General features: G+C 43.8%; 1 protein-coding gene across 1 annotated transcript; it reads left to right on the top strand.

The window, feature by feature from the left end:
- The first annotated feature begins 2,114 nt into the window (after nt 1-2,114).
- polr2b (RNA polymerase II subunit B) lies at nt 2,115-25,329 on the top strand. Its single transcript, XM_063500318.1, has 25 exons — nt 2,115-2,228; nt 4,082-4,154; nt 7,918-8,068; nt 10,102-10,214; nt 10,298-10,517; nt 10,714-10,872; nt 11,052-11,216; nt 11,294-11,490; nt 11,578-11,697; nt 11,870-12,056; nt 12,157-12,300; nt 12,386-12,525; nt 12,606-12,717; nt 13,959-14,113; nt 14,210-14,408; nt 14,501-14,669; nt 14,745-14,841; nt 14,914-15,008; nt 17,711-17,961; nt 18,035-18,124; nt 18,307-18,414; nt 20,571-20,684; nt 20,763-20,923; nt 21,029-21,224; nt 25,113-25,329. Exons 1-25 carry the CDS (start codon nt 2,210-2,212, stop codon nt 25,200-25,202), a joined length of 3,525 nt encoding a protein of 1,174 aa, XP_063356388.1. The 5' UTR covers nt 2,115-2,209; the 3' UTR covers nt 25,203-25,329.
- The last annotated feature ends 216 nt before the right edge of the window (nt 25,330-25,545 follow it).

Genomic DNA, 25,545 nt, shown 5'->3' with positions numbered 1-25,545 from the left:
ATTACTCAAACGACTGGAGAACTGGGCAGGTCTTTCAGGAACTGTACTAAACTGGTTCAAAACATACTTAGAAAACAGGAAATACTTTGTATCAATAGGTAACTTCACATCTGAGCAGACAAGTATCACATGTGGAGTTCCCCAAGGTTCCATCTTGGGACCCCTTCTGTTTAACATCTACATGCTCCCACTGGCACAGATTATAAAGAACAACAAAATAAACTATCATAGCTACGCAGATGACACACAAATATATATCACAATGTCACCAGGAGACCGAGGCCCTGTACAGGCTCTTGGTAAATGCATTGAGGAAATTAATGACTGGTTGTGCCACAATTTTCTCCAGCTAAACAAAAACAAAACTGAAGTAATAGTCTTTGGTGCCAAAGAAAAACGATTACAGGTCACCAGAGAACTTCAATCTATACACCTAAAAACCACCAACCAGGCGAGAAATTTGGGTGTAGTGATGGATGCAGACCTAAACTTAGAAAAACACATTAAGACAATAACAAAATCGGCTTACTATCACCTCAAGAATATTTCAAGGATAAAAGATCTGATGTCTCAACAGAACCTGGAAAAACTAGTCCATGCATTCATCTTTAGCAGGCTTGATTACTGTAACAGCATCTTTACAGGTCTACCTAAAAAATCAGTCAGACAACTACAGCTCATTCAGAACTCTGCTGCTAGAGTCCTCACTAAGACCAAAAAAGTGGACCACATCAGTCCAGCTCTGAGGTCTTTACACTGGCTGCCTGTCCGTCAGAGGATAGACTTTAAAGTTCTGATGCTGGTCTATAAAGCTCTGAATGGTTTAGGACCAAAATACATCAGTGACCTCCTGACCCAGTATGAACCTTCCAGATCCCTCAGGTCATCTGGATCCGGTTTTTTATCAGTTCCCAGAGTCAGAACCAAACACGGAGAAGCTGCATTCAGCTTTTATGCTCCATATATCTGGAACAAACTCCCAGAAAGCCTCAGTTTATTTAAATCCAGGTTGAAGACTCACCTGTTCTCAGCTGCTTTTGAATAAAGCACCAAATCCACACTTTTAAGCTTAAATTTCAAAACTTACATTTTAACTACTGACTTTATCTACTGTTCTGATTTTATCTATTGTTCTGATTTTATCTACTGTTTTGATTTTTGATTTTAAATACTGTTTTGTTTGTTTCTTTGTTTGTTTCTTTGTTTGTTTGCTTGTCTTAATCAATTTTAAATCGTGCTTTTTATTTGTTTTTGTTTTTAATGTCTCTGTAAAGCACTTTGAATCACCTTGTTGTTGAATTGTGCTATATAAATAAACTTGCCTTGCCTTGCCTTGCCTTCTCAGAGATCAGGCCCACAACATGCGGGAGTGAATGTGACTGCGATTGGTTGTCTCCTGTCTATGTGTCAGCCCTGCAACCGACTGGAGACCTGTCCTGGGTGTACCATCCTTTTCGCCCTAAGACAGCTGGGATAGGCTCCAGTGACCCTGAAAAGGATAAGCGGAGGTGAATGAATGGGTAAGTTAAGCTATGGAAGGGAAAAGAAGTGCCCTCCTTGAAAGCCTGGATTTCCGTGCTGACAGATACTCTTCACCTGGAAAGGATCCGCTTCGTTATAAAGGACAAACTGGAGGACTTGGATCAGATTTGGGGGCCACTTATTGAGCATCTGGAAATTATGAACAAGTGAGAGCTACTGTGTGGACTTCACCATAGGTTACAATAAGCTGATAGCACTCTGGGATAAGGTAATTGTGTGGGGAGGGAGGGATGTTTTTCCCCCTTGTTTTTTGGCTACCCTTTTTGTTACTTTCCATTGTCTTGGTTGTGTGTTTTGTTTTTTGTTTGTTTGTTTCCCCCCTTTCTTGATGATAAAAATATAAAAAGGAAGCAATGTCAGCCCATGGGGCAATTTGTAATTGTTACTTGTGCTTCACAATAAAATATCTGAAGAGAAATAAAGAACGTTTTTTGGAAAACCAAGCAAACAAAAACACACACGATATTGACTTGAGAGCAAGCTTGAGGATTTGTGCAGTTGTAGCATCCAACCTGTGAGGGACAGTAGTGCTTTACCTCTGCCTATTACTAACAAAGAAGAACAAAGCGGAAGTGACCTGCGTTTCCGGGGCGCGCGGTGATCGCATCGTTTTGTGGTTGTTGTTTTTATTTTTGTTGTTGTGGTTTTAAGTTTTCAGGAGATAAACATGTATGACCAGGATGAAGGTGAGCTGCACAGCTGTAAAACGTCATTACGTCACATGGTGGATAATTTTATTTGCATTTATTGGGTAATTTTATTAACAGGACGTGACAGAGGAGCTAACCCGTGCTACAGCTAACCATTTTAGTAATTTCTGAGAGAACAAAAGCTAGTATCACTCATCCAAACAAACACCTGTCACACAGGTACGCGTCGGCCTCACGCAGATCACGAGCCTCACCTGAATCGTGTGCTAACAGCAGCTAAAAGCAGCGGGGCTTTGTGTGAGCTAACAGGCTAAATGCTGCTAACGCACGAGGACCCTTTATTTAACTTGATTGTCGCTGCAGACGTTTACACTCAGCGTTACTGTGACACTACACCCACAAGTACTGCAATGTATAAACAGTACCACAGTATAAACGCGAACATTTATATTATGTGTAAATTCTGCAGTATAAAAACAGTGTACAATCCGCCATATTTACACAGTATAAACACTGCATAAAGAAAGCTCTACCGTGATCAGAGATTGATCAGCGATGGAAGTAAATGTTGACCACAAGATACTTGACTGATCTATCTTTAAGTTAAAGGTGAGAGGTCATTACCCAGTTTCTCAGGGAGGCAAAGCTACAGGCAGCAGGTCAGTTCCTCCTGTCTTCTCCTCCTTATCTCCTTTTAACCTGTAAAGGTCATGAAATGAAAGAGATGATGAGAAAAATAGACGTGTGGTGTGCTGAGACACACTAGTCTCCTTAATTAAGTGAGTCTGAAGGGCTGCCGTGTTAAAACTACAAAGTGCAGAAGATGGACTACAAAATGTCTTCCTTCATCACAGGTGTTTTACAGGTTGTGATAATGAAAATGTCCCTTCAAAGACAGGACAGGATGTCTGCAGCAGCTCAAAACACTCAGTTGTCTTTATCAATCTCCTGGAATAACTGAAGAGGTTTAGGACTCAAAGTCAGGGACAAAGTGTTTTTGCAGTAGACTAACGACACAAGTATTTGTAAGAGGTTCCTTTCAAGAGCAGAATATTTAAATGAGCCACATTAACAGGATTTGTTCCACAAACTTTAACTCTGAGTAAATAGTTTGTTAAGCAGAGTAATAGCTGATTTGATCATTTATGATTCATTTGAATGAGGGGGACGAGAGCGTTTGTAATCAGCTCAAAGCTGTGAGAGCAGGTCCAAGACTCATCACTTAAGTGTTTCAAAAGCCAAGCTTGGATTTTATGAAACAGTTGTTTGAGCTCACAGGGAGCGTAGTGTGACAAATGAAAGTGAAGTGTCTGTCAGACTGCAGCTGTTAATGAGATTCTGTGTGGGCTGGAAAACACTGAACGTTGGATTTAGCCATGTGTCACCTCCATGACTCGTGATCTGACAGTAAATCATCACCATCGTGCGGTCAGCAGTTTGGAATCAGCTCTCTGATGAACCCTGCGGCTCAGTCTTCAGGACCTCACACAGTTCATATCAACAGAGTTCTCCTGATATCACCAGCTTCAGGCTGTGTGCTGCATTTGCCTGCACTCAGACAGAAAGTGATGTCATTACACTCAACTCACACCAACAGGAAGTTTACTTAACAGATCAGATGTGTTGCTTCTGATTGATCAGTTTGCGTGATCAGAACCAGTGACTTAAAAACAGAACGATCAATAACTTTCCTGCGAGATTGTCATCTGTTTTTATTGATGTATCTGATCAATTCACCAGTTGTTTAAACTGATCATTAAACTCTATGTGCAGTTATCTGTGAAAAGGAAGCAACCTGAACCGACAATCTGTCATCGATTGATCGGTGAAGCTTCTATGTCTCAGTATGTGTATTGCTCATGTATATTGATCCATGCTGTCTCTGTCAGATAATCAGTATGATGAAGATGATGATGAGATCACTCCTGACCTGTGGCAGGAAGCGTGCTGGATCGTCATCAGGTAAACTCACCTGTGTGTCCTTGTGGAGATGTAGTGATCATCTGTTCTTACAGGAAAAATATTATGGTGAGTCCACACAAAGCTTGGACCGGACAGCACGTACACGGACTCGCCATCGGTGTTCAAAGCTGACAGCTCAAAGGCCTCTGATGCTGCAGGTTTTGTCTCTCTCTGAACCAGCAGCAAAAGAAGATCAAACTACGTTTCTCGTTTGATAAACATCATCATTAATTCCCTCTGACTTTCGCTAGTTTCCCATCTCAGATCTCTGTTTTTTGCATTATTCACTGGCTCATTACCCACCAGCAATGTTCCCTCTAAGATACGCACGTGCGCAGTTGCGCACTGCTGGCACGGTCTCTGCGCACAAAAAAAATCTTTGGTTTTCTTCCCGAATACTGTCGTTGTTTATATTTACTGCGGGAAGAAACGGTAAAAACGGCGTTTTATAAGGAAAACGCTTAAAAGCCTGTGAGCAAAGACAGCACCAAAACACCCCCGCCTTTCCTATTGGTGGAAAAATGTACCATGTGGACCAATCAAAAAAAATGATATGGCAACATGGCATTTAGTTGTTTACGAAGGGGGAAGTTTTAGGAGTGACGGCGGTGTTCTGAGATGCGATAGATTTGCGATGTTTAGCGCAAATCTTGTGTAGTTAGTGTGTAGTTAGCGTGTAGTGTAGTCAATAGTTTTGTTGTGTGTGTCAGAACAATGAGGCGACTGCTGAATGTTACAGGTGTTACAGCAGTGATACATCTCCTGTTGTCAGGCCTGTAGGTATCAGGCTGTTGTTCTCCTTTATCTCATACTGGACAGAAATTATTTTTTGGAGTGGCACAAATAATTTGTGTGGCATCAAATTTGATGCAGAACAGCTGATTGTTCTGTAAATAGTTTATAATGTTTATTTAAAAAAACGCCTTGGCTGCATTTTTAGGTAAACAGCTGCAAAAAACTTTGTTGTTTGCAAAACTCAGTTACTTTTTTGAAGAAGTAACTATATAATTAATTGCCCAACATTGGTCATTATATCCTGTATTTTGCAGACAGAGAGTTACAGGACTCTCTCCCAGACCACAGACTCAGACTCATAATACAAGTCAGAGCTTTATTTAAAAAAAAAAAAAAAAAAGTTGTGTTTTCAAAATTGGAGTTCAAGTTATTTTTACTTCCAATAGTGTTAACATACTACACAGGTCATGAACAAGACTTTCTTAAATTTTCATTGTAAGTGGGCTAAAGCAGTTAATTAAAAGTAGTCTAACATAAATGTAAATGCTGTAATTTGATTATTTTAATAAACCATGTAACTTGGATGGATTGGATGCTGGCGTGACCACAGTGCACACGTCTGCTGTTGCTCACAGGGGTCCAAGGGACCGCTCAGGGAGCTTGTGTGTTCGCTCAGACACATGAAAAATTAGAGGGAACATTGCTCACCAGTCTACTGCGCTGGCGGCTGCCGTGTTTTTGTTTTTGTGCAAGCAGCTGTTTTAACGCCATGCAGCCTCAGGTTTTTGGCCCTCTTGGATGTTCTATCAAAAATTGTGCTTTGTTGTGTATCTGACGAACGAAAACCAAACCAGTAACACACCACTGAAGTTGCAGCATTTTTACAAACCAATTCTGGTTCATCTGTTTCATTTACCGATCCGCTTTCGCCCTTCTCATTCTCCGTCGCTGCCATGCTTTTTCCGCCATGTGCGTATGAAAACAAAGGCACTGTGCATGCGCGTTTTACCCATATTCTATTGCGATATTTCATTTTCTTATCATTGCCTAACATTATACCGGTATTACCATGAACGGTATGATATTGCCCGGCCCTAGTAAAGACCCTACATTAATACAGAGAAAGCCCCCAAAATCATATTTGATTCCCAATTCTGCGCTTTGGCAGAATTGGGAAGGAAAACTCCCGTTTAACAGGAAGAAACCTCCAGTAGAACCAGGCTCAGGGAGGGGCGGTGATATCCTGTGACCGGTGGGAGTGAGGGGGGGGCAGGACAAAGACATGCTGTGATAGAGAGTCGGAGATTAATAATCACTAATGATTAAATGCAGAGAGGTGTATAAACACATGGTGAGTGAATAACAAACAATGGGTGTCATGTGATGATTTTCACATCACTTCCTGTGTCGTTACAGACGATCTTTGTGGCGTGTCGGTCGGTCTTTTGCTAACCTGGCAGATTGCGCTGCAGCAGTCGCAGCTGGTTTGTAGACACAAGTATGCGAATGTGCCATCCCCCCCCCCGCTATTTTAATGATAATCCTGCACAGAAGCTCAGAGACAGACTCACACACACATGGAGATGTTGCAACTGTTTGAAGATTTGAGTTTGTGGAAAGAACTTTGCAAAGACACGTTTGACAAAGTCTCTGCTTCCAGTTTTGACTTCTTCTCCTCCTCATCAGCGTGTATGATGCAATATTGTCTGAGTGGTGACACATATAGTTTTGGAGAATACTGCAGCGCCTTCCTGCGCCTTAACAGCAGGTAGAAAGGGTTGCATCTGACGCAGGGGTGAGTGAAGCCACCGCTGCATGGGGGATATATTGGCACCTTAACTATTTACACCACAATTTTGTGCTTTGGTGCTTCATCTAAACTCTGTAGCACTTATTTGTCACACCAAATATACCTGATCCAGGAGATAAAATACTGTGAGAACCTTTTCACCTCCCTTAATAATGTCAGAAAGCCTTCCAAGAAGACAGAATATAGACAATTTTATTTTATGTCTTTGTTGAGCTTGCATGTTTACCTTATTTTATTAGAGTGTGACTTTTTTAAATTTTAATATTGCAAAATTACAATCAAAGAGTTAATTTTTTGTCAGCTGTTATATGCAGTAAACTATTTAAAAACCCTGCAGTTACTGAAATGGAAACCAATGAGCAGCTCAAATTGAAAATACTTGTTTTTCCCTCTTTTGAATATTTAGTATTGCTCATTTATAAGACAAAGTTATTTCTTATCTGATTACTTGATTAATTGGTGAAATACTCAACAGATTACCGGATTAGTAAAATAATCCATAGCTGCAGCCCTAATCCAGAGTAAGAGTCTGGTTAGATCCTATATTTCTAAGACTGCATGTTCTCCCCGTGTTTGCGTGGGTTCTCTCCGGGTACTCCAGCTAGTGGGGATAGGTTAACTGGAAATTCTAAATTGTCCGTATGTGTGAATGGTTGTCTGTGTCTATCTGTCAGCTCTGCGACAGACTGGCGACCTGTCCAGGGTGTACCCTGCCTCTCACCCCTAAGACAGCTGGGATAGGCGCCGCCATCGTGGACCCTGAAAGGGATAAGCGTGTGTTATCTGGGTTCAAGATAGTGTTGGGCGTATCGAATGCTGCACTGAGGTCTAGCAGGACAAGCACAGAGATAAGTCAGAGGCTATAAGAAGATCTGTTGCCACAAATCTGAAACTGAAGTAAATGATCATCTGCTCTGTAGAACAGTTCATGTGTCTGCCATTTTGAACTCAGCTGCAGGTAAGGAATCCAAGTTGTACCAACACCAGACCAGCGCTGGTCTAGTGATCAGTCCGCTGATCAACATTGAAGTATCGATCAGAGACTGGACAGGTAGACCTGCAGCTTTTATTCATTCTGATAGGTGATGTTAAGCTTGGGTCATGTGATGGCCTGACAGGGTATTTTTTTACTGAGTGCAGAATCTGGAGCCTGTGAGATTCTGACGGGGCCAGCACAGTATCTCAGCTCTTATTTTGATGTCCCTCTCTCTCTCTCAGCTCTTATTTTGACGAGAAAGGGCTGGTGCGGCAGCAACTAGATTCCTTCGATGAGTTCATTCAGATGTCTGTTCAGAGGATCGTGGAGGACGCTCCGCCCATCGACCTGCAGGCTGAAGCTCAGCACACCTCAGGGGAGGTGGAGGAGCCGGTGAGTAACACCAGGTGTGACTGGGAATGGGGGGGGGGGGGTAGCTCTGTCACATGGGGCGACGTGGCTCAAGAGTTGGCAGTTCATCTTGTAATTGGAAGGTTGCCGGTTCGAGCCCCGGCTCGGACAGTCTCGGTCGTTGTGTCTTTGGGCGAGACACTTCACCCGTTGCCTACTGGTGGTGGTCAGAGGGCCCGGTAGCGCCAGTGTTCGGCAGTCTGTCAGTGCGCCCCAGGGCAGCTGTGGCTACAATGTAGCTTGCCATCACCAGTGTGTGAATGTGTGGATGACTGGATGTGTAAAGCGCTTTGGGGTCCATAGGGACTATGTAAAGCGCTATACAAATACAGTGGCTTGCAAAAGTATTCGGCCCCCTTGAACTTTTCCACATTTTGTCACATTACAGCCACAAACATGAATCAATTTTATTGGAATTCCACGTGAAAGACCAATACAAAGTGGTGTACATGTGAGAAGTGGAACGAAAATCATACATGATTCCAAACATTTTTTACAAATAAATAACTGAAAAGTGGGGTGTGCGTAATTATTCAGCCCCCTGAGTCAATACTTTGTAGAACCACCTTTTGCTGCAATTCCAGCTGCCAGTCTTTTAGGGTATGTCTCTACCAGCTTTGCACATCTAGAGACTGAAATCCTTGCCCATTCTTCTTTGCAAAACAGCTCCACAGCTGCCCTGTGACGGCCTCAGAGGTTGTCTAAGAGAATATTGGGAGCAACAACACCATGAAGTCCAAAGAACACACCAGACAGGTCAGGGATAAAGTTATTGAGAAATTTAAAGCAGGCTTGGGCTACAAAAAGATTTCCCAAGCCTTGAACATCCCACGGAGCACTGTTCAAGCGATCATTCAGAAATGGAAGGAGTATGGCACAACTGTAAACCTACCAAGACAAGGCCGTCCACCTAAACTCACAGGCCGAACAAGGAGAGCGCTGATCAGAAATGCAGCCAAGAGGCCCATGGTGACTCTGGATGAGCTGCAGAGATCTACAGCTCAGGTGGGGGAATCTGTCCATAGGACAACTATTAGTCGTCCACTGCACAAAGTTGGCCTTTATGGAAGAGTGGCAAGAAGAAAGCCATTGTTAACAGAAAACCATAAGAAGTCCCGTTTGCAGTTTGCCACAAGCCATGTGGGGGACACAGCAAACATGTGGAAGAAGGTGCTCTGGTCAGATGAGACCAAAATGGAACTTTTTGGCCAAAATGCAAAATGCTATGTGTGGCGGAAAACTAACACTGCACATCACTCTGAACACACCATCCCCACTGTCAAATATGGTGGTGGCAGCATCATGCTCTGGGGGTGCTTCTCTTCAGCAGGACAGGGAAGCTGGTCAGAGTTGATGGGAAGATGGATGGAGCCAAATACAGGGCAATCTTGGAAGAAAACCTCTTGGAGTCTGCAAAAGACTTGAGACTGGGGCGGAGGTTCACCTTCCAGCAGGACAACGACCCTAAACATAAAGCCAGGGCAACAATGGAATGGTTTAAAACAAAACATATCCATGTGTTAGAATGGCCCAGTCAAAGTCCAGATCTAAATCCAATCGAGAATCTGTGGCAAGATCTGAAAACTGCTGTTCACAAACGCTGTCCATCTAATCTGACTGAGCTGGAGCTGTTTTACAAAGAAGAATGGGCAAGAATTTCAGTCTCTAGATGTGCAACGCTTGTAGAGACATACCCTAAAAGACTGGCAGCTGGAATTGCAGCAAAAGGTGGTTCTACAAAGTATTGACTCAGGGGGCTGAATAATTACGCACACCCCACTTTGCAGTTATTTATTTGTAAAAAATGTTTGGAATCATGTATGATTTTCGTTCCACTTCTCACGTGTACACCACTTTGTATTGGTCTTTCACGTGGAATTCCAATAAAATTGATTCATGTTTGTGGCTGTAATGTGACAAAATGTGGAAAAGTTCAAGGGGGCCGAATACTTTTGCAAGCCACTGTACAGGCCATTTACCATTTAATAACCGACATTACTGTGTTTTTGGTGTAGCCTCGGTACCTCCTGAAGTTTGAGCAGATCTACCTGTCTAAGCCCACCCACTGGGAGAGAGATGGAGCACCATCTCCCATGATGCCCAACGAGGCGCGGCTGAGGAACCTGACGTGAGTTTGACCTCTCGCCTGTCTTTGCTGTCATTTCCTGTTCACCCCTTCTCACATCCTGTCCCATTTCACCTGCCCCTCAGGTACTCTGCGCCACTGTATGTGGACATCACAAAGACAATCATCAAGGAGGGCGAGGATCAGCTGCAGACGCAGCACCAGAAGACCTTCATTGGGAAAATTCCCATCATGCTTCGCTCCACGTACTGCCTGCTAAGTGGCCTGACTGACCGAGACCTGTGCGAGCTCAACGAGTGCCCATTGGACCCCGGAGGTTACTTCATCATCAATGGGTCAGAAAAGGTGTGCTTTGACATCATCGCGTGGCGAGCTGCTTACTCGAGAGAACGATGATTCAGCTACGCCCGCACACCGTGTCCTGCTTACAAGCTAACAGACGCACATTCATGTCTTTGCATGTTTTACATGGAGCGTCATACACTGATGCGGCATCAGGGGCATCAGGCAGCCGTGTAAACAGATGTGTCACTGTTTCCAGGTGCTGATCGCTCAGGAAAAGATGGCCACCAACACGGTGTACGTGTTTGCCAAGAAGGACTCGAAGTACGCGTACACTGCAGAGTGCCGATCCTGCCTGGAGAATTCATCCCGCCCAACCAGCACAATCTGGGTCAGCATGATGGCTCGAGGAGGGCAGGTGAGTCACCTGGAAGCAGGAAGTGAAGTGAGCGCCCAAGCTGGGCTGCGATTGAGTGAGAAGAGCTCATAACATTGAGTTAGAGAGATGAGCGATGCTCTTATTTCTGTTGTTGCAAACAGAACGTTGTCTGCCAATTGACCCAGACCACTGATTATTGATTACTGATCATCTCTCAGGGAGTGAAGAAGAGCGCCATAGGTCAGAGGATCGTCTCCACGCTTCCCTACATCCGACAGGAAGTTCCCATCATCATCGTGTTCCGGGCACTGGGCTTCGTATCGGACAGAGACATCCTGGAACATATCATTTATGACTTTGATGACCCTGAGATGATGGAGATGGTCAGTCTGCGACGCATTGATGATTTTTTTGATTGTCTCAGTCTGCAGGTAGTAACTGTTAACCCCGCCTACTTCAGGTGAAGCCCTCTCTGGACGAAGCTTTTGTGATCCAGGAGCAGAACGTGGCGTTGAACTTCATTGGCTCACGAGGCGCAAAACCCGGTGTGACGAAGGAGCGGCGAATTAAATACGCAAAGGAAGTCCTGCAAAAGGAGATGCTGCCACATGTCGGCGTAAGCGATTTCTGCGAGACCAAGAAGGCCTACTTCTTAGGGTGAGTCACACCTGAGGCTGACTGTCGCACCTGAGGCTGACCTGAGTCACACACTTGACAGGAATCCTTCTGTGTTTGTGTTTTCAGGTACATGGTGCACAGGTTGCTGCTCGCCGCTCTCGGCAGGCGGGAACTGGATGACAGAGATCACTATGGCAACAAGAGGCTGGATCTCGCCGGGCCATTACTGGCCTTCCTGTTCCGAGGGTGAAGACTCTGTTGTTACCTCTGACCATGCAGATTTTGTGTACACTTCAGGTTCTGTTACTCAAAGAAAGCTTTTCAGTGTGACGCTGTTATCGTTAATCAACTTTCTGTTTGGAACTCGCAATCTGATTGGATGAAGTAATGACATCGTTCTTCTTCTCCTCCTCATCAGCATGTTTAAAAACCTGCTGAAGGAAATCAGGATCTATGCTCAGAAGTTCATCGACCGCGGGAAGGATTTCAACCTAGAGCTCGCCATTAAGACGCGTATCATCTCTGATGGGCTCAAGTACTCTCTTGCCACAGGTAACTGGGGCGACGTGAAGAAGGCTCACCAGGCCCGAGCCGGCGTGTCACAGGTGAGCTTACCTGTAAACTGATGCTCACTCTGAAATACAAATGAAAGCCTGACACCTGTCGCTCTGCCTCCACTGATGCTCATCATTTTTGTGTTCACAGGTGTTGAACCGTCTCACCTTCGCATCCACACTGTCTCACCTGCGCCGGGTCAACTCTCCTATCGGTCGAGATGGAAAACTGGCGAAGCCTCGACAGCTGCACAACACGCTGTGGGGGATGGTGTGTCCGGCCGAGACGCCCGAGGTAACGCTCACCTGACAAGTTGTAAGATTAGTTCACCTTTAACACAGCGATCCGGCGTATTGATTGTGGAGTTGATGGTTTGCAGGGTCATGCTGTGGGGCTGGTGAAGAACTTGGCCCTGATGGCCTACATCTCTGTGGGCTCGCAGCCATCGCCCATCCTGGAGTTTCTGGAGGAGTGGAGCATGGAGAACCTGGAGGAGATCTCACCTGCGGCCATTGCAGAGTCAGTGACCATTTCATAGTCAGACGAGGTTATTGATTACCCTGCAGGTGTGTTATGTGTGTCTTGCTTTAACATTTTAGTGCCACTAAAATCTTTGTGAATGGCTGCTGGGTGGGAATCCACAAAGATCCAGAACAGCTGATGAATACGCTGAGGAAACTCCGCAGACAGATGGACATCATCGTCTCTGAGGTAACCACCGTTGCACACATCCACACGCGACCAGTAATCAATACTGGAATGTTTACACGGTGGATGGTGACAGAAGGCATAAATCTGTTTTCTGCTCGTGAGACGTCACAAACACTTTGATTACGGCTGCCGCTCTGCTTTACCTGATAGAACAGGTAAGCTGGTTGTCTCCTCCTGCTCTCTGCTCTCATTGGTCAGTCTCTCTGAGACTTGTAGTAATCAATAACTGTTTCCTGTTCATGCAGCCTGGATGCAATCGATTTAGCAGTGTGTGTGTGTATACCGAACAGTACACTTCACCGATTTCCATCACACATCAAAAGTAGACAGTAGGGCTGCCACGATTAGTCGACTAGTCACGATTACGTCGACTATCAAAATCATCGACAACTAATTTAATAGTTGACGCGTCGTTTGAAGCTTTGTAAGATCCCGAAAGACGCAGGAATAAGTAGTAGGATTTAAGAGTGTAATAACGGACTGAAACAGAAGATGGCAGCACTGCATGTACAAGGATGCCAGCTGCCGTTAAACCCCGAAGAAGAAGAAGCTGTGTCCGGTATCGTAGCTGTGTCCAAATTCAGGGGCTGCATCCTTAAGAGGCTGCATTTACTCAGGTTAAACATGATATATAAGTCACTCAGATAACTTAAAAATGTTATTGTTTGGCTTTTTTCAGTATTTTATTTGTTTCTGAGTAAATCGGCTTGGCTGAGATTAAAGTTATAGTTTTTACACAGCTGAATAAACGTCAAACAGAAAACTGATTAAACAGAAGTGTGAGATGGTCGAGAATTTACAGCAGTGTCCTGTTATATTTTAGATAGCAAGGAGCAGACGGCCGAGTTTATTAAACTCCACTGAAACAATCTGCAAATTTCATTGAAAGTTTAATAAATTATCTTCTTGTCTTTATTTTTAGTTAGCACATATCTTAAACACGTAAAGCAGTAAGCTAATGATAGTTATATAAGAGCAGATGCTGCTGGTGCAATAAGCTGTACGTTTTACGTCCAATGGATGATGATCTGATTAGTCGACTATCAAAATAATCGTCTGTGGCAGTTCTAGCAGACAGGATGTTAACACAAACCTTCAGAATTTGAGTTATTGATTGGCGGGGCAGCGCTCGGTCATCCAAACTGTTTACCTGATCAAATATTTGATGGTATTTAATTGAAGTCCTTGTTAGGCCCACCAGGCCGTTGATCAATCACTGAGCACTCGCCTGATCATTTCAGGTGTCGATGATCAGAGACATTAGAGAGCGTGAGATCAGAATTTACACGGACGCTGGACGAATCTGCCGACCGCTGCTAATCGTTGAGAAACAGAAACTGCTGCTGAAGAGACGCCATATCGACCAGCTGAAGGAGCGCGAGTACAACAACTACAGGTGAGGCAGAATACAGACAGTTGAGATGGTGCTGAAGGTTGGCAACTGCTGCAGATGCTTCAGGTGGTGTTGACATAAATGTTCTTTGGCACTTAGCTGGCAGGACTTAGTGGCCAGCGGTGTGGTGGAGTACATAGACACCCTAGAAGAGGAGACCGTCATGCTCGCTATGACCCCAGATGACCTCCAGGAGAAAGGCGTGGCCTATTGTTCCACCTACACCCACTGTGAGATCCATCCATCTATGATCCTTGGAGTGTGTGCGTCCATCATCCCGTTCCCCGATCACAACCAGGTACTCAGACAAAACAAACTAATAAACAAGCAAACAGATAAATAGATAAGCAAGCAAACAGGAAGCTCGGGCCTGAACACGCGTGTTTTCAGTCTCCCAGGAACACGTATCAGTCCGCCATGGGGAAGCAGGCAATGGGTGTTTACATCACCAACTTCCACGTTCGAATGGACACGCTCGCTCACGTGCTGTACTACCCTCAGAAACCACTCGTCACCACTCGCTCCATGGAGTACCTGCGCTTCAGGGAGCTCCCCGCAGGTATGCTCAGCTGCCCACTGAGATGCTCAACTGCCCACTGAGATGCTCACATATAAAAGTTCTCACACCTTTCAGGTATCAACTCGATCGTGGCGATTGCCTCATACACCGGCTACAACCAGGAAGACTCTGTGATCATGAACAGGTCAGCCGTGGATCGAGGATTCTTCAGGTAAGTTGTTGGTTGATGCACCTGTGACCACATATGTGTCAGGGGTGTTAAAAGTGTGATTTCACCTGGCAGGTCTGTGTTCTATCGGTCATACAAAGAGCAGGAGTCTAAGAAAGGCTTTGATCAGGAGGAGATCTTTGAGAAGCCGACGCGTGAAACCTGTCAAGGTGAGAACTCATAAATTCAGCTTGGTTCAATTCAGTTTTATTTATACATCACCAAATCACAACAACAGTTGCCTCAAGGTGCTTTATATTGTAAAAATAATGCATACAGAACAAAACAACAATCATATGACCCCCTACAGGGCTCTAGAGTGCGACCAATTTGGTCTTAGGTCGCACCGGTGCGACCAACTGTTCAAGTACAAAAAAAAAAAAAGTCTCTGCAACTCTGAAAGTGTCCGTGTGGTCAACAACAGGCACACATTATGCCCATATTGTGGTCTAAATCAATCAGAGATAGTCAGGGGCATTAATTAATGGCAGGACTTCTTTGAGCAGTTTGGTAGGAATGGGGTCTAAAAGACACGTTGATGGTTTGGAGGAAGTAATTATTGAAGTTAACTCAGAAAGATCAATTGGAGAAAAAGAGTCTAAATGAATATCAATGGTACTGAAAGTAACTGTAGATAATATTACATCTGTGGGATAGCTAGCCGGGGTTCTTGGCTCACTAGAGCCGGCGAGAACAGCGAACTCCCGGCACATCGTTTTCAAACCCACCGCCGTCTTTCTCTACTCAGGTTAAACATGATATATAAGTCACTCAGGTAACTTAAAACTGTTATTGTTTGGCTTTTTTCAGTGTTTTATTTGTTTCTGAGTAAATCGGTTTGGCTGAGATTAAAGTTATAGTGTTCACACAGCTGAATAAACGTCAAACAGAAAACTGATTAAACAGAAGTGTGAGACGGTCGAGAGTTTACACCAGTGTCCTGTTATATTTTAGATAGCAAGGAGCAGACGGCTGAGTTTATTAAACTCCACCGAAACAATCTGCAAATTTCATTAAAATTTAATAAACTATCATCTTGTCTTTATTTTTAGTTAGCGCATACCTTAAACACTTCAAGCTGTAAGCTAATGATAGTTACATAAGAGCAGATGCTGCTGGTGCAATAAGCTGTACATTTTACGTCCAATGGATGATGATCTGATTAGTCGACTAATCCCAAAAAAAACATTGGTGACTATTCGACTGTCACAATAATCGTTTATGGTAGCCCTAGTAGTGAGGAGGTGAAATTATTAACAAGATGTTCGACCTCTGTTGGGGTAGCGTTCAGGTAGCTGCTCTGCTCTATGTTGGTACAGGGCATTGAAGATGATAACAGTGGGTGGATTATATTCTTAGTTACTGCGATTTCAGAAAGACATCTACTGTGATGGGCCCTGGAAGACAATCGATTATGATTGCAGGTGTTTCTAGTTTGACATGTCTCAAAACAAAATCAACACTTACTCTAGTGTTTATTCCCCAGTGGGTGTGTCACAGTGTGGGGAAAAACATCTAGACACATAAACAGGTTGGTGGTGTACCTGGGGCTTCTGTTTAACACTACGGTCACCCAGCCATCATGTTTTCCCAGCTGCTTGGTACTGTCTGCTGGAGGAGAACTAACGGGGCCCTGGTACGCTACCAGTGGTCCTGGTCTGCAGAGCTGCAAACACTACACTATAGAGCAGGGCGATATGACCAAAAATATTTATCACGATATACATTTGAAAATTTGCGATAACGATATAACTGACGATATAATTGATACTAGACAAAATACTTTACAACTCCACAACTTTATTAGTGCAAAAAACCCCATCAATGTATTTTTACTTAAACAAGCAGCTGTTTTTTATGTGCATTAAAGTTATATAAAAATGTAACAGTGCAAATTCCTTGCTGACAGTTTAACCAAAAGGCATTTCCAGTGGAAACTGGCCGACATATCCTCAGCATGACCATGTATAATATCCACAAAACTTAAAAAGAGGTTATACACACACAATACGGTAATATTATGTTGAAGCACAGTACGTATCACTCCGCGAGGCGCCTGCCTACGATAGCCGTAATGCTCCGACAATTCATCAAGCGGTGCGGGTTCGTAGCTTAGCAAAGTCGTATTAAAACATTTGACAGATTTTTGAGCGCCGTGTAGCACATAAAATCGTTTCGAGGTCAGTAAACACAACCAGAATTCATACACAAGGCACACGGGATTATAAGGGGCACTGTCGATTTTCAGAAAAATCAAAGGATTGATTTTAAGTGTGCCGTATTTTCCAAACAACACGGTAATAACGACGGCCCGCTAGCATGCTCTACCAAAAATAGTGCTTTGTTGTGTATCTGACGGACGAAAGCTAAACCAGTTCCACACCACTGAAGTTGCAGCATTTTTACAAACCAATTTTGGTTCATCCGTTTCATTCAACGATCCACTTTCGCTCTTCTCATTCTGCGTCGCCGCCATGTGCGTATGTAAACAAAGGCACTGCGCATGCGCGTTTTACCCATATTCTACCGCGATATTTCATTTTCCTATCGTTGCCCAAAATTACACCGGTATTACCGTGAACGGTATGATATAGCCCAGCCCTACTACACTACAAGTATCATTGTGAATGAATTCAACAGAGTGCGCTTTGGATAAATCATGTGAAGATGCAGTATGAAATAAGAAGTTCTCTATAAGCTTTAATTAAATTGGTTACATAGATAACCTATACAAGCTGTGCACTGGAACAGGAAGTGATACTCTACTGCAGAGGGAGCCACACCCAGTGTGCCATTTACAGAAAATCACCTTGGGTCTGACAACCGGTCAGGTTTTAGGAGGCGGGGCTAATCATATTCTAATCACTCCCAGGGATGCGACATGCTATCTATGACAAGCTGGATGACGATGGACTCATCGCACCTGGCGTCCGTGTTTCTGGCGAGGACGTGATCATTGGGAAGACGGTGACACTGCCAGAGAATGACGACGAGCTGGATAGCACGAACCGCCGCTACACGAAGAGAGACTGCAGCACGTTTCTGAGGACCAGTGAGACGGGCATCGTGGACCAGGTTATGGTGACTCTGAATCAGGAGGGCTACAAGTTCTGCAAAATCAGGGTGAGCGCACACCTGAGACACCTGAGAGGTCAGATGACACGGCCACATTCTAACAGCTTCGTGTTTCCGGCAGGTACGCTCTGTCCGAATTCCTCAGATCGGCGACAAATTTGCCAGCCGACACGGACAGAAGGGAACCTGTGGGATCCAGTACAGACAGGAGGTAATCCCAGCAGGTCACGTACCTGTCATCAGGGCACCGCTCCCCATACACACAAAGGATTCATTAAAGTTCTATTTTTTAACAAAACAGGAAAGGAAACAGCAAAGATGCTCAAAGTACAAAAACAATCAAAACTGAGATTTTATTTTTGAAGGATCTCATCGATTTGTTTTATTTTGAAGGACATGCCATTCACCTGTGAGGGGATCACTCCTGACATCATCATCAACCCTCACGCCATTCCGTCCAGAATGACAGTCGGCCATTTGATTGAGTGTCTGCAGGGGAAGGTAACGATCATTACACCTCAGTTTATTCATATAGTGTCAGTCACAACAACAGTCAAATTGTAGCAGATCTTTAATTAATTTATAACAACTGATCTTTAAGGTAAAGAAGTCTAACTCTGTGACAAAGTACAAGGTTTTTGTCATAATAAGGCTTTTATTTTGACAGTTGTGGTAGCGTGTGTCTTCCTGAAAAGATTCCTGAAAGCTGTTAGCTCAGGCTACTCTGCAACCCCGTGCTAGCTTTAAAGCCCAATTTCAGATCTCTTGCTCCTCTTACCTGGGGACAGGTGAATGAAGAGTTTGGGTTATTTCACACCTTTCATTTCGACACTGTGGGGATCAGCTGCTAGCTGCTGAAGCCTTCTGCACTATCAGAGGCTCAGGTACCCAATACACTTTTACTTCACCGTAAAGACTCATCTGAGCACCAGGTGTGGAGTTTTGAAGCTAACGCTGCTCATTTGGATGTGGAGGACTGAAGATGGTGTGCAGTTAAAATAAACACCTGTGCACTTGTGGGCCTCATAATTAGAAATGTCTGCAAGAACGATTGAAAAGAACGCATGAAACGACACGAAGCGTGAATAAAGTGTTTGCTACTGATGTTAGCAGCTCTGTGTTTAAGTAAAATCTCTTGATGTTGGGCAGAAAATGAAGTGAAGTGCACACATACAGTCGTGGCCAAAAGTTTTGAGAATGACAGGAATATTAGTTTTCACAAAGTTTGCTGCTTCAGTGTTTTTGGATCTTTTTGTCAGTTGTTTCTGTCATGTATTGAAGTATAATTACAAGCACTTCATAAGTTCCAAATGCTTTTATTGAGAATTACATCACGTTTATGCAAAGAGTCAATATTTGCAGTGTTGGCCCTTCTTTTTCAAGACCTCTGCATGTTGCCAATCAACTTCTGGGCCAAATCCTAACTGATGGCAACCCATTCTGTCATAATCAATTAGTGGGTTTTGTTTGTCCACCTGCCTCTTGAGGAATGACCGCAAGTTCTCAATTGGACTGAGGTCTGGGGAGTTTCCTGGAAAATGCATTGTTCTTCATCAGACTGTTCTTGGATGGTTGGAAGAAGTTGCTTTCAGAGGATGTTTTGGTACCATTCTTTATTCATGGCTGTTTTTGGCAAAATTGTGAGCGAGCCCACTCCCTTGGATGAGAAGCAGCCCCACACATGAATGGTCTCAGGATGCTTTACTGTTGGCATGAGACAGGACTGATGGTAGCGCTCACCTTTTCTTCTCCGGACAAGCCTTTTTCCAGATGCCCCAAACAATCGGAAAGGGGCTTCATCAGAGAAAATGACTTTATCCCACGCCTCAGCAGTCCACTCGCTGTACTCTTTGCAGAATATCAGTTCGTCCCTGATGGTTTTTTTGGAGAGAAGTGGCTTCTTTGCTGCCCTTCTTGACACCAGGCCATCTGCCAAAAGTCTTCGCCTCACTGTGCGTACAGATGCGCTCACACCTGCCTGCTACCATTCTGAGCAAGCTCTGCACTGGTGGCACTCTGATACCGCAGCTGAATCATCTTTAGGAGGCGGTCCTGGCGCTTGCTGGACTTTCTTGAGCGCCCTGAAGCCGTCTTCACAATAATTGAACCTCTTTCCTTGAAGTTCTTGATGATCTGATAAATGGTTGATTTAGGTGCAGTCTTAGTAGCAGCAACATCCTTGCCTGTGAAGCCATTTTTATGCAACACAATGATGTGTTTCCTTGTAGGTAACCATGTTTAATAGGAAGAATAACGATTTCAAGCATCACCCTCCTTTTAATGCATTCAGTCTGCTCGTCAACATTCTCACCTGAGTTGATGAGAACATTATTGAAATGATCTCAGCAGGTCCCTTTATGGCATGAAATGCAGTGGAAATGGAATTTTTGAGATTAAGTTCATTTTCATGGCAAAGAAGGATTTTGCAATTCACCTGATCACTCTCCATAACATTCTAGAGTATATGGAAATTGCTATCATAAAAACTGAAGCAGCAAACTTTGTGAAAACCAGTATTTGTGTTATTCTCAAAACTTTTGGCCACGACTGTAGGTGTGATGGAGCCTCATCGTTGTTGCTTTTGTTGTGTAAACAAAGATAAACATGTACCCGAGCTTTTGACTTGGAGGCTGACAGGTGACTCGGTCTTGTTTCAGGTGTCTGCCAACAAAGGTGAGATCGGTGACGCCACGCCATTTAACGATGCCGTCAACGTGCAGAAGGTGTCAAACTTGCTGTCTGAATATGGATACCATCTCAGAGGAAATGAGGTCAGCGCAAGGTCACGCTTCCTATTGGCGGAGTCTGATGGTTTTGAATATTTATATTGAGTACTGGTTTGTGATCAGGTTCTGTATAACGGCTTCACTGGGAGGAAGCTGACGTCTCAGATCTTCATCGGCCCAACATATTACCAGCGCCTGAAGCACATGGTGGACGATAAGATCCACTCGAGAGCCCGCGGCCCGGTCCAGATCCTCAACCGACAACCCATGGAGGGGCGCTCACGGTGAGTAACGCACCTGTCCGTGGCTGCGCATGTCTGCGCCCGGCATCAGCCTGCCTGTGCTCAGTAAATAAAGATTAATGTCTGATCTCATCCGTCCATCCTCAGTGATGGCGGTTTGCGGTTTGGCGAGATGGAGCGTGACTGTCAGATTGCTCACGGAGCAGCTCAGTTCCTGAGGGAGCGTCTGTTCGAGGCGTCTGATCCCTACCAGGTGCACGTTTGTAACCTGTGTGGACTGATGGCCATCGCCAACACGCGGACACACACTTACGAATGTCGTGGTTGCCGCAACAAAACCCAGGTAAGCATGATTGATATTAAGTCCATTAAGGTTTCTGGCACAGCTTGAGCTGGATCTGAGGTTTTTGGAGAACGTGAAGTTTGAAGAAGCTACAGGAACAGACTAATAAGCTTTTATAGAGGAAGTGGCACACAATGCGCTGAATGCTGCGGCAAACACTGTGTTGTGCAACCTGTCTCAGACTTGTTGATCTGTCCACGGTGCTCTGCCTATACTTTTTTTTTTTTTAAATGGCTGCTTGTGTCTCCACGTGTGCTGTCTTTCTGCATTTCTACCGGTCGTGTAAATTCATGTGACACTTTGCTGCAGGTAGAGGTCATCAGCGTGCGTGTTAGGGTTAGGGTTAGGGTAGTAGTCGTTAAAAATTGTGTGAATTTCTCCCGGATCATAAATCAAGTTACCGTTAGAGGAGTCCCTGATCCCAAGGACAGTGTGCTTTAATTTCTGCTTCCGGAGCCGCCTAGCTAGAATTTGTGTTGCTTTCGGGGATGATTCGTAAAGGGATTGCTTGCAGAATCTTAATCTCTTTTCCAGTTCTTCTTGCACTAATACCTTTATCTTGTTTTTAGTTACTCTAATTTGGTTGACCAAGCTTTGATCTTTGCCGTTTTGTTGTAGTTTGATTTCTAAGTTTCTCAGATCTTTTTCGAGATCATCATATGCTGCCCTTTTAGCTTTTTTTTTTTTTTTTTAGATGAGCCACCCTTTAAATCAGTACCCCTCATCACTGCCTTAACCGTGTCCCACACCACAATCGGCTTAACCTGACCATCGTTATTATCTCCTGTGCAACTGGTTATTTCCCCCTTTAACTCCTTTATAGTAGACTCTTTATTGAGGATACCCAAGTTCCATATTGTAGATTTTGCAAAACTTGACAATTGAACAGATAAATAAATCATATTATGATCTGATAAATCTGAAGTACCAATCGAACACTCCTTTCCTCTATGTCGACCAACAACGTTCATCAGGAAGAAATCAAGTCTGGAATGAACTTGGTGCGAGAATGAGTAGTGGGTGTAATCCCTGTTTTTAGGATGGAGGGCTCTCCAAACATCGAACAGACCAGTTTGTTTCATCAAGATATTAAGATCCTTTGAACTATATGTTTTTTGTCTCTTACAACCTGTCATATCCAGGGAGAAGTTAAGAATTGTATTCCAGTCTCCACCACAGAATAAAATCCCTTCGCCCACTCTAATTAAAGCATCAAAAAATGACTTAAAACATTTTCCATCACATTCGGGAGGAATATACACATTAAGTTAGTGTGATAACAATATTATTAACTCTCCTTTTGACAATTAGATATCTGCCCTCCTTGTCACCAACCTCATCAAGGAAATCAAAGTTTAATAGATTAGAAATAAGAGTTGTTACTCCTCTTTGTCTGCTATTGCTACAGGTGCTATAAAACAAAGTGGAATATCTGGGAAATTTAAATTTAGCTTGTTCCTTTTTTGGCAAATGTGTCTCTTGCAGAAAGGCCACATGTGAACCATCCTTTTTCAATTTCTCCAGAACTCTTTTTTTTCTTTTAAGTGGATTGCCCAAACCTTTAACATTCAGGGAGGCTATTTTAAAATTATCCAATATTGAACAAAGCAGCAAAAACAAGCGTAACTGGAACAGTGGCCCCCGAAAACATAGCAAAACAGATATAGGGGAAACAATGAAGAACTGACTTCTAGAGGAGACTCTTGCTCCCCAACAAGGACCCCATTGGTGGGTCGGGGGGAAGCCTCTCAAAGTGAGAGGGCCCGGAAAGGAAAGTAACTGTGTCTATAGACATAAACACCACCATCCTAAAAGTCCCAACGTATAAGAACATAAACGGAGAACCGACTCTCCCACCTGGCTGGTGAATGAAGTGAGGCCAAAAGGGAGCGGAAAGGAGCTTCCGCATTAAAACTAAACCACTGGATCTCTCTGGAAACCCTGTAGCTTATCCTTTGCTCTCATTGCCGTGGCTAGACCGTTGCCTTTCGCTGATTGCCAGCCCAGAAGCTCTCGAAGTCGCGACACTGCATTCGGCTGATCTTCCTCCTCTGAAACCAAATGTTTTTCTCTTTGAGCAGCTTCCTTATGGCTGTGTATTCTTTGCGTTTTTTTCATCATCATCTTCATCATCATCATCAACTTTATTTATAAAGCACTTTAAAACAACCACAGCTGACACAAAGTGCTGTACATTAGAACTGTAAAAATAAAATTACATTAGATATAAGTAAAAACCAAATAAAAGAAGAGTGAAATCATTAATTAAATAACTACTTCAATTAAAAGAGAAACTAAGTCTCACTGAGGTTAAAAGCCAAGGAATAAAAGTGGACAGTGAAGGGGCCTCTCTAACGTGCATGGGCAAATTATTCCATAATTTTGGAGCCACAATAGAGAAGGCCCTGTCCCCTCTGAGCTTCCTCCTGGATCTCGGTACCTCCAGGAGCAGCTGGTCAGCTGACCTGAGAGACCGACAGGGTGTGTGGGGATGAAGAAGCTCAGAGAGGTAAGGCGGGGCAAGACTGTGAAGGCATTTAAAAACAAACATAAGAATTTTAAAATTAATTCTAAAAGACACAGGCAGCCAGTGCAGAGAGGCTAACACGGGGGTTATATGCTCTCTTTTTCGAGTTCCTGTTAGGAGTCGTGCAGCCGCATTTTGAACCAGCTGCAGACGTGAGAGCAATGACTGACTGACCCCCACATAAAGTGAGTTACAGTAGTCCAGGCGGGAAGAAATAAAAGCATGGATCACTGTTTCAAGGTGCTGCCTCGAAAGAAAAGATTTTACTCTTGCCAGTCGCCTTAAATGATAAAAACTGGTCTTCACCACTGCTCTGATTTGGTTGTCCATTTTAAAATCACTGTCCAACTTAAAACCAAGGTCAGTAACAACAGGTTTAAAATAGACTTCCAGGGATCCTAAAACAACAGAGGAGGGCTCACAGGGACCACTGGGTCCAAACACCAACACTTCTGTTTTCTTTTCATTAAAATTTAAAAAGTTTAGAGCCAACCAAGCTTTAATGTCATCTAGACATGTCAAGAGAGGTTTTATGGAGATGCCATCCTTGTGCTTTAGTGGCAAATAAATTTGGCAGTTATCGGCATAACAATGAAATGAGATCCCATGCCTTCTGAGGATAGAACCCAGAGGCAATAGATACAGTAAAAAGAGCAGCGGCCCTAAAATTGAGCCCTGTGGGACGCCGCATGACAGAGGAGCAGAAGACGATTCGTAACCGAGAAGGTTGACAGAGAAAGTTCTATTTGACAAATAAGACCTAAACCAATTAAGTGCAGTGCCACCAATACCCACTACATCATGTAATCGAGAAATTAGAATATTGTGGTCTTCGGTATCAAAGGCAGCAGTTAGGTCAAGCAAGACAAGAACAACATGGTTACCAGAATCGCATGCCAGAAGGACGTCATTTAAAAACCCTTAATAATGCAGATTCTGTGCTGTGAAGGGTTTTAAAACCTGATTGAAAAACCTCAAAGATGCCATTATCATCTAGGAAATCTTTCAGTTGACTAAAAACAATGCGTTGTTGCTAGCATTAGCTTGGTCCGGCTGAGAGTTAGCTTTAGCAGTCGAAGCGCTTCTATCTTGTTGTTTCGGCATATTTCCCCACTCCCTTAAGGCCTTCTAGGGGTTATAACCCTTTCGATATTGAGTGAGTAGAAAACAATCCATGATAACGAGATGAGAAGGAATAACTAAAGGTAAGGTGGGAGAGCAACTCCTCGACGTGACCGGTTACTCCATTGGCCAGAGTTTTATCTCAGGGTCCAAGCATGTTTCAGAAAACCAGCTGAAGAGATGCTTTGGTTGTCTTTGTTCTTATGTGTTGTTTACCTCACTTTGTTTGTTGTTGTCAGATCTCTCTGGTGCGGATGCCGTACGCCTGTAAGCTTCTGTTCCAAGAGTTGATGTCAATGAGCATTGCTCCTCGTATGATGACATCATAAAGTAATCAACCGGATGCAGAGAACATTGTGACGTCACAAGGAAGTGAAAGTCGAAGTTTAGTTGTTGTTTTTTAGGTTTTTTTGTCTTGCTTTTTGTAAAAGTCAATAAATCAGTTCCTGATCATGTGATGATCTCTGTTTTTGTTCTTCATGTGACCATCCTGACGGGTTATATGACTTTAAGGTACAACTGGTGAGTCTCCAGTATTGATCAGAGATGTTTTGGAGTCAGGTGATCGATTTAAAACTCAGATGATCCAAGTTAACTGAATCCTCTCTCACTCTGAGCACGCTCATGTTACAGGCATTTGAAGGGTCATGTTACCTGCATATAAGAATATTA

Source organism: Pelmatolapia mariae, linkage group LG2, assembly GCF_036321145.2.
Source record: "Pelmatolapia mariae isolate MD_Pm_ZW linkage group LG2, Pm_UMD_F_2, whole genome shotgun sequence".
In the NCBI taxonomy this organism is placed as follows: domain Eukaryota; kingdom Metazoa; phylum Chordata; class Actinopteri; order Cichliformes; family Cichlidae; genus Pelmatolapia; species Pelmatolapia mariae.
The sequence above is the reverse complement of the archived record's forward strand: the minus strand, read 5'-3'. Positions and strand labels throughout refer to the sequence as shown.

What these genes read in the sequence shown, in the direction of transcription:
- polr2b (XM_063500318.1), top strand. An exon ending in GCGTGCTGGATCGTCATCAG is followed by an intron (nt 4,155 to 7,917) that starts GTAAACTCACCT and finishes TCTCTCTCTCAG; the next exon opens with CTCTTATTTTGACGAGAAAG. An exon ending in GCGCGGCTGAGGAACCTGAC is followed by an intron (nt 10,215 to 10,297) that starts GTGAGTTTGACC and finishes CCTGCCCCTCAG; the next exon opens with GTACTCTGCGCCACTGTATG.